This window comes from Malus domestica, chromosome 11 (genome assembly GCF_042453785.1).
Source record: "Malus domestica chromosome 11, GDT2T_hap1".
NCBI lineage: Eukaryota > Viridiplantae > Streptophyta > Magnoliopsida > Rosales > Rosaceae > Malus > Malus domestica.
Window position 1 is genome coordinate 25737827 of NC_091671.1, and position 8720 is coordinate 25746546.

At 36.8% G+C, this 8720-nt stretch overlaps 1 protein-coding gene across 2 annotated transcripts; it reads right to left on the reverse strand.

Annotated features, from left to right (window-relative positions):
* Window positions 1-2121: 2121 nt before the first annotated feature.
* LOC103448270 (ABC transporter G family member 15-like) lies at window positions 2122-8457 on the reverse strand. Of its 2 annotated transcripts, none has more exons than XM_029088798.2 (10): window positions 8252-8457; window positions 7926-8166; window positions 5799-5878; window positions 4646-5107; window positions 4404-4526; window positions 3820-3951; window positions 3413-3697; window positions 3031-3303; window positions 2820-2927; window positions 2122-2715 (listed from the first exon to the last, which is right to left on the reverse strand). In XM_029088798.2, exons 2-10 carry the CDS (start codon window positions 8149-8151, stop codon window positions 2359-2361), a joined length of 2046 nt encoding a protein of 681 aa, XP_028944631.1. In that variant the 5' UTR covers window positions 8152-8166; window positions 8252-8457; the 3' UTR covers window positions 2122-2358. The 2 variants fall into 2 exon arrangements, with proteins under 2 accessions (XP_028944631.1, XP_070663847.1); XM_070807746.1 differs by having other exon boundaries at window positions 8295-8423.
* Window positions 8458-8720: the final 263 nt, after the last annotated feature.

Consider the following 8720-nt stretch of genomic DNA (forward strand, 5'->3'; position numbering starts at 1 on the left):
TTTCCCTCTCTCCCATTGCCATTTGGCAGATTCTAATATTTCTCTTTTTTTTTATAACTCACATAAATGCCTAAAAATAATATAAAATCTCACTAATACATAATACGTAATTTACAATAGTGAAATCCAAGAGTGGGATTTCACATTCTACTTTCAATGTGCTGAAAATTGTAACCTAGTGACATCCCAACTCGCTGACAGAGACTTGAATAGATAGTTGAGCAAACTTGAAGCAATGCTGCTACTCCAAACTAAATGTGCTCCTCGATCCCCTGACTCTACTGCTTCAGTGTTGCTAATTCAAACTGAAGATGTCGCCAGTTGTCAACACAGTGTTGTTAATCCAAATTGAAGATGTGTTGACGAAGTTAGGCAAGTTAGTGTTTTATCAAAGGTTTGAGAGGGTTCCGCGTAGAGCGAGAATTTATGCAACGCAATTTTGATTGTTGAGTTGAAGATCCTCTGAATGTTCCAGAACCTCTTCTATTTATAGGAGTAATAATTTTTGTGTTGATCACTTCATGCCAAAGTAGAGTCCCACATGGATTGTACCTCTTCGACATTCCTTGATCCAAACTCTATCAGATAAACCTGATATCTGCATAAAGCTCGGCCACTCCCATTGGAACTAGGACTCTAAACCCAGTTCCTTTTTGTATTCAATTCACTCTTGATCTTGAACCTTTATTCTTGGAATATTATGAATATTATCAATGTTCATCCTAATGTTTAAAACAATTTCACTCGTATTAGGACTCAACCGAATCATTTCAACTTGACTCCCTAAGAGTCCTTCACCTCTTAGGATTCGACCATCCTACCTTTGGCTGGACTTTGTCCAAATTTTAGAAACATAAGACATTGCCGAAGATCTTCGGTATGTGACAAGCCCATAGTTATATTCGGCCCATGCCCAATATTTTGGGTCCAAACGGTAATCCTTCTTCTATCATCTAAGTTGTCCTACCATTATTTCATCTTTCAACATACCCTTAAGGTATGATCTTAATTTCTTTATTTGTGAAAGCTTTCATGAACAATGGTGTAATTCTCCATTTGATTTTATTTTTTATTTTTTATGAAAAAGGAGATTAGCTAGTGACTTCGTCATGGCAGTTCATCCTTTCGGGGGCCGGGAAGACTCACAGAGACATTTCACCCTCCTTTGACCATCATCGTGTGATTCACTAGTGCCAATAATAGAACCCAAGACATGCTATATGGAATACAAGCCTAGAATTTGTCACAATGACGTTTAGGAAGACGGAGGCTCTATTTGCAATGTGACTCTTTTATTAAAATCTTTTAATTAATTGAGATTCATGTTAGTTTATTTCCACATTATTGACAAATCACCTCTTAGTTTAATTACAATTGTCTTAACTTTAAATTATTTAGAGCCTTTTTTTTTTTAATTAGAACCATTAGATGTAATAGTTGTTTATAAAGCCATCATGGCTCATGACTCATTGCGCAGTGGAGTGTGGAAAGTTCCTCTTGAGAAGACCTATGGCATGGCGCTTGAGCTTCCGTAATGTAATGCTCTTTGTATGCAAGTGGATAATTAGTTATAAAAATTGATCTATCGAGCATTACTAAATTGGGCTAAATCCAATAATGACTCACAAAATTGAACTTATATCAAGTTTACCCTTTTTTCTAATATTTACTTTTGACATAGCTCTGAACTTTTCATTCGGTAGTTGATACATGTTAAACCGCAAACCGAACTAAACCGAATCTCAATGTTAGTGAACTGATTACATTGGGTTTTTGTCCCTATGCTTTGGTTTTGAAATTTAGGCAAACCAAAGTGTGCAGTTTGGTTTGTGATTTGGACCCAAAACCGAACCGACCCGAATTGAGCCAAACCATAAGAGGAACCCACTTGTACCCGTATCTTCCCCGTACAAACATAATCACATGAACTTTTCATTTTCTTTATCATTATCGGAAAATAGAAACTACACATTAGATATAAACACAAAACTGTCTAAAATAACCTAAAAACTGACGGAAGGAAATCATAATAATGTTTGCAAAATGTTAGGTTCAGACTGCAGCATGTGACGTCTAAACAATTTTACTTTAAAAAGTGTAATGATTGATGAATCCCATATATGAGATCAGAGAAACTGGATTTAAATTTGGCAAAAGAAACTACAATAAACCAGCTAACGACCTTGGTATTGCGTTATTCCATGATAATATACATATAGAAACTCCCTACTTTTTTATCTGATTTTTTTTCAGAGCAAGAGTGACTAATTACATAAACAGCATGGAGAGAGATTACACTGTAATAGTTGAATAGGAGTTGTTCCTTACAAAACTCTCATGAGTACTGCAATGCCAGTTCTAGTGCAGTGGAGAGTTGAGGCCCTCTTGAGAAGACAGAGAGTGGAGAGCCTGGTGTCTCTTGGAAGAAATGGAGGGTAGTTTCCTGAAGGACGGCCTCTTATCGAGACGGTGCAGCGTTCTTTTTGCGTAGAGTGACTGAAACACTGGCAACGCACTCTCCTTGAACTTGAGAATTAGGAAGAAAAGAACCCGGTAAATTATAAGAATGGCAAAAACAGCAGCCAAGTCCCACCACTTGGAGTGGTCTATTGGTATCCCAAATATATGTCGGATGATATACTCGCCCGTAAGTTTTGGCTCACCGGGTGTCATGGGCTCGAACTCAAGGCCAATCAAATCGTTCTTATAGGAACCCTGCATATCGAATTACAATACATATCAATACCATCTGATTTTACATTTATCATAATCATTGTGACAACTTGTGTTATAAAGATAGATGATTCACTATGATTTACCTGTAGTGCCCATGAGCCATAACCGATATATGAAATTGGGTAGCGCCAAAACGGCTTAGGAAGATCAGGCAACAAGCGGAAGAAACCCGAGGTCATCATCAGGATGCCCTGCATGCACAACCATTTTATTGAGAAGGATACACTAGGAAGGATAGGCGTGATGGAAAAGAGAAAAGGAAAGCTTATCAAACATTTGAGTGTATCTTCTTACCATGATTCCAGCTCCTGTTATAATACCCATTAGGAAATTGGGAACCAGAGAAGCTACAACCATCATGAGGCTCTCTATCACCGAAATGCTCAGATATATATCGAGACAGAAGTACACATAATGTGAAAACTCCGGCCGAAATTTCACCAGATAGTAAGTAATAGTCCCAGTACTAAGAGAAACTGCAACCAAGAATGGGAATGAAGAGAGGAAGTTGGAAATGATGAACACCGAAACTCCATAATGCCCATTGAGCCTTTCTCGATGAAACACCTGTTTACAAGAAGAAAACAAGGCATGAAAAGCCTTTAACTCAACAGAAATGTCTTGGTATTTCACCACTGCCACTATGAATACTTACATCTGTGTTGCATCAGCTTACCTTCATTTCCTCTATGAAGGATGGGAAACCTCCAATAGACATAAACGTCATAAAGCCGTTAATAAATGCACCACATGCTGCCCGGGCAAAGATTGCGTTATAGCCGTGGCCAACTTCAAAATAGATGGTACCAACACATATTGATAAAAATATATAGATGATTATCCTTAACCAGTAATATCCCACATCTCTAGACATGTTCAGAGACGACCTTCGCAGCAAGGTTGAAAGTTGCTTCCACCAACTTGCTTGGCTTCCACTTTTCATTTCAATGACATGTCCTTCCTGCAACACATAGACTACTTCATATATGTTTCCAGGGATACCAAGTCAATGCATATATACCAATGCCTATTTAAATACTTCAGAAAGAAATGGAACTAAAGAGCTCAAGTTGGAAAAGTTACAATTGCTGCTATTTCTTGCATCCTGGCTCTCGCTTTATTTGCATATTTTGAACGCTTGTATTTCTCGACTAGCCTAGCTTTGATCTCTGCTGTTGGCAAATTCATGAGAGGGTCCGCTGATGTTGGTACATCCTACCAATTCAGACACAGAGATACAACTATTATGAGAAAAGCATCACCCTAAATAATTAACTAAAGAAGGGTGGGGGGAGGGGAATGAAATCAGCTAAGGAAAGATAGAAATTTAATAGGTGCAGCTGAGTAACTTTAACTAAATATAATTAGAAGAGATCAATGCATAAATTTTCTCAAAAATATCAATGACATGAGTAACGCGTCAAGATCTCAAGAGCATATGTTCATGAATAATCAAAATCCAACAACTCAAAAGGCATTAACTACTACGAGGCGATATGGTCAGCAAGCGAGTTTCAGGAGTACATAAATTCTGCAGTAACATGATATGTATTCTTGTACGTAAAAGTCAATGAAGTGTTTTTGGACGTTTACTTGGAAACATGAAATGGAATAACCACGTTGCACCTATCGTGCATTAAAGAACTGAGTTAAGAATTAATATGCACCCAAATTCTTTGAGATCCCTTCAGTGTGGCAGTCACAGTGTCAAAGTCTGAATTTATGCAACGTAGAAAGTGGTCAGAAGGATTTCTTCGACTGGGACATGGGACACCTGCTTCAGCGAAAAACTACAAAAATCAAAATGGAATTAGCATTAGTTACAAGAAAAGAAAAATGGGGCTCAAATAACTTATTCACTGAAGATATTAAAATACTCGGAATAGGGTGCCAAGATTCCTTCTCTTACATCAATAGCAGTCTTTGCTTCTCCGAAATATACAGTTTCACCACCAGATAGTAAGAACAGGTCGTCAAAGAGTGCAAATACTTCACTACTTGGCTGGTGAATAGATGAAACAACTGTTCTTCCATCGCGAGCAATGCTTCGAAGTGTTTGAATAACGAAGAAAGCCGAGGCACTATCAAGGCCACTGGTAGGTTCATCGAGAAATAATACGCAAGGCTTTGTTAGAATTTCAAGTGCAATGCTTACTCGTTTCTTCTCACCTCCACTAATACCTCTCAAGTGCCAGTTTCCAATTGATCGGTCAGCACATTCCAGGAGGCCCATTTCCATAATTGTTCCTTCCACAATGCTCTTAACCTCTTCTTTAGTAAAAGTACTCGGAAGCCGCAAGTGAGCCGAGTATGTTATGGTTTCTCTAACTGTGAGTGTTCCCAACAGTACATCCTCTTGTGTAACATAAGCCTGGAATTCCACAGTTTATAGTGAATTAGGATCACTGTTCTAAAAATCCCCACCTAGCGCCGCGTAGGCCCCGCCTAGGCGCTAGACAGTTGGCCACTCCCGATTAATGCCTAGGCGTTTGAAAATTAAGTCCGCCTAGGCACCCGTCTAGCCTGTCCAGACCTGTCTAGGCACCTGCCTAGATTGCGTTTCACTTAGACAGAAAATAGATAACTTTCATTTGCATTTTATTTTTTTTCAATAAATTGTAAGAGACTTGTTGAATATTTAAATGAACACGCATTATATGTTTGTTCTCCATGTTTTTATTATGTTCCAATACTTCATAAATATATGTCATCCTATTTTGTAGTTTATAATGAAATTATATATATTTTAAGTATAAACCTATATTTATTTACACCAAATATAATAGATTTACTTAAATTCAACTAGCGCCTAGCATTTTTTAGAACCTTGATTAAGATGATATATATTCTTAAACAATGGCAACAATATTCTGTTGAACAGTATTACTATGTCTTCTATAAAAGCAAAGGGCAATCAGCTCTCGTAGTTTAGTTGGTTAGAGCACCCGTTTTAGTAAGCGGGAGGTCTTGAGTTTAACTCTCAATGAGATCAAAAACTACAATGTGAATTTCAATTTTTTAATTTTTCATATGAGCAACTGGAAACAGAAAGCTTTACTTACAACAGCGCCATACGCAAGCCTTTTCTTCTTCCCATTAAACAAAATATCTCCAGTCATAACCACATTTCTTGATAGTCTACCTGTGTCAAATAAACAAGCACAATTTCAGTAAAAAATAACTTTTTTATAGACTGCATTAACTACACCACGCGACATAGCGGAGAGATGATATATTTTTCATTGTTCGTCTACTTGTAGTAATAGACAGTGTACCAACTCGTGTATTGAGTACACTAAAAAATCTCTGCCCCTTATTGGAATTTTAGACCTTGTTTGAATTAAAAAATCGCTAAAAAGAAACAATGAAAATGGAAAAATAAGATGCCAGGTGCCCATGCTGCTAGTAAAAGCCTTTAAAACCAGTCATGCATTCAATTTTATCTTTCTGTCTATTTGCCTTCTCCATACCAAATGGTCATATGAAAAGAAAAGAAGCAAAAGACTCGTCGCCAAAGTTTGGTTTGCATTCAAGTGCAATTGATGGCTCTTTATTGGGTAACAAAAATGTGGGACAAGACTTCAACCTTGGACTGTACAAACCAAGTCCAGCCTAGGATAGGATATGATGCACTCATACTGTCGCTCACCGCCATTAAGTGGTCGTAATGCTCACCATCCAATTGATTGGTGTTAGATGATTTTAAATTTTGAAATTTATTTAACAGCTAGATTAAATCAAACTCATCTAACAATAATCAATAAGGCGATGAGCATTACCACCACCTAAAGGTGGTTAGCAAAAATGCACTCCAATAGGATATGTATATCCCATGGGTTTGGGAATTGCGATGGGATATGGTTTCCAACTAAAAAGGGCATTTTCTTCTTTCTTTTTCTTTGAACAAACGATATATATTATCTATGCTAAAAGATGGGGAAGTTGGCTAAGCTTCATAATGTGCTAGCAATAATGTGAATCAAATTCACTTTTGACTATAATCAAACCTAAGACCTCTCACTTAGACCATCTCCAACTCTTGGAGTAAAACTCAAATTTTAGGTTCTAAACTCACCTCAACTTGCTCTAACCCTTGGGGCAAATATGAGTTTTAACCTAATACTTATTTCTGGGCAAATTTAGATTAGGATTCCCCTTGAGTTAGTGGGATTGACCCACCATATATGTGTATTTTTTTGGTTTTATATTTTATAAATTCATTGAATCCAACGACCCAAATCTAATATAATCAAATCTAACAGTAAAAATAAAAATAAAAAAAATCTAATGGTCCAAATTTAAATCTAACGGCTAAAGTAATTAAAAAAATTATTTTATGTGGTTCATATTCTTTTACAGTGTTCCACGAGTTTCGTGGTGTCGATTTAGTGATTTTCAATATTTATCATAATCTAAATATTTTTCGGTTAAAAGGTTCATAAAATTAAATTAGAATAGTCTACATAATTTTTTTTAAAGTTACTTTAAGAAAAAAAATTATCCTAAATGCATCATTTACTAATCTCGGGCTAAAAATTTAACCTAGAAGAGTTGGAGGAGAAAAAATATTTCTAGATTAAAGCCTAATTTTTTTGCGATTAAAATTTCAAGTTTTAACCCAACGGTTGAAAATGATCTTATAAGTGAACATGAATACTATTAGACCTAATATTAAGTGACCAAACAAGATATTTTCTTCTTAGATTGCTCAATTTCTAAACATCCAGACGATATATATAAATACAATTCCTTCAAAGCTCATTTACTACCAAAACTAGCCAAACCATTTTGACAAAGAATCTTTTTTTTTAATAGAACTAGTGGAGTTAGCAATAAAAAAAAAACTAGTTAATTTTGGCCAAATTACATCACTTTTGGGTGGTGTAACGATTATTAACGTGTATAATTACATACCAAACCCCATAGTCTTTCCTAAAAAATCATGGGTTTTCTATAAATTGGGTATAGGAGTAGTTTTGGATACAAAAGTTCATCCTTTTTAATAAATAAATACCAAAAGTGAAAAGTTTGGATTTTATCTACAAACTACAAAGGATGATGGAATGAAACCATATAAGTGAAACACAGGCATATTTTGTGCTACCAGTGCAGTGCTCATCTATGAAAGATCACAAGAGAGAGAGAGAGAGAGAGAGAGAGAGAGAGAGAGAGAGAGAGAGAGAGAGAACCTGCTAAAGTATCAAGAAGTGTTGATTTTCCAGAGCCAGAAGGACCCATGATAGCCATGATCCTACCAGGCTCAGCAAACCCACTCAGCCCATTGAGCAACCACTTTGTGGGTGCTTCCTTTCTGAAGTTTGGAAGCACCGCACTTAGATCCTGCCACACCAAGTACGCTCCTCCTCCACTTCCACCGCCGCCACTATGACCACCACCTGCCGCCTCTATCTCCATCTTTCCTTTTTGTTCCTGTTAAATCCTACCTTATTAGCTAAGTCCTCAAACCCCAGAAGAATAAAAAAAAACAGTAGATCATAAATTAAGAAAATTTTACATGTGTCCATGTCTTGTGGTTGGAGCAGATAACGAACAACTACCTGCGAGTGAGGAGGAGCATGAAGATTTAATGAAGAGAGAGAGAGAGAGAGAGAGAGAGAGAGAGAGAGGGAGAGAGAGTTTGAATTCATTCAATAATTAGGTTGGTTCCTTCGGGTAGGTGGGTAGTGAAGGGAAATAAAAATGAACATAAACAATGATAATGTGTGCAACCTGGATTGTCTGCCCTCCTCATTTCATACTCTACTCATCCTCTCTTATTTCTGTGGTCACGGTTAAGTTACGTCAACATTTTATATTAATTTTTATAGAAATAATAAGACAAAAAGCAATGGGAATATAAAATGTTGATGTGGCATAATCGTGACCACAGAAATAAGAGGGGATGGGAAGAGTATGAGATGGGGAGGGCAGACAATCCAGGTCTTAATGTGTGTGGAGCAACAGGTGGTATTGGTACGATTACA

What these genes read in the sequence shown, in the direction of transcription:
- LOC103448270 (XM_070807746.1), bottom strand. Translation starts at nt 8,384, where the DNA reads ATGAATTCAAACTCTCTCTCCCTCTCTCTCTCTCTCTCTCTCTCTCTC. An exon ending in GGCTTGCGTATGGCGCTGTT is followed by an intron (nt 5,108 to 5,798) that starts GTAAGTAAAGCT and finishes GTGGAATTCCAG; the next exon opens with GCTTATGTTACACAAGAGGA. An exon ending in CCTTCATAGAGGAAATGAAG is followed by an intron (nt 3,304 to 3,412) that starts GTAAGCTGATGC and finishes TCTTGTAAACAG; the next exon opens with GTGTTTCATCGAGAAAGGCT.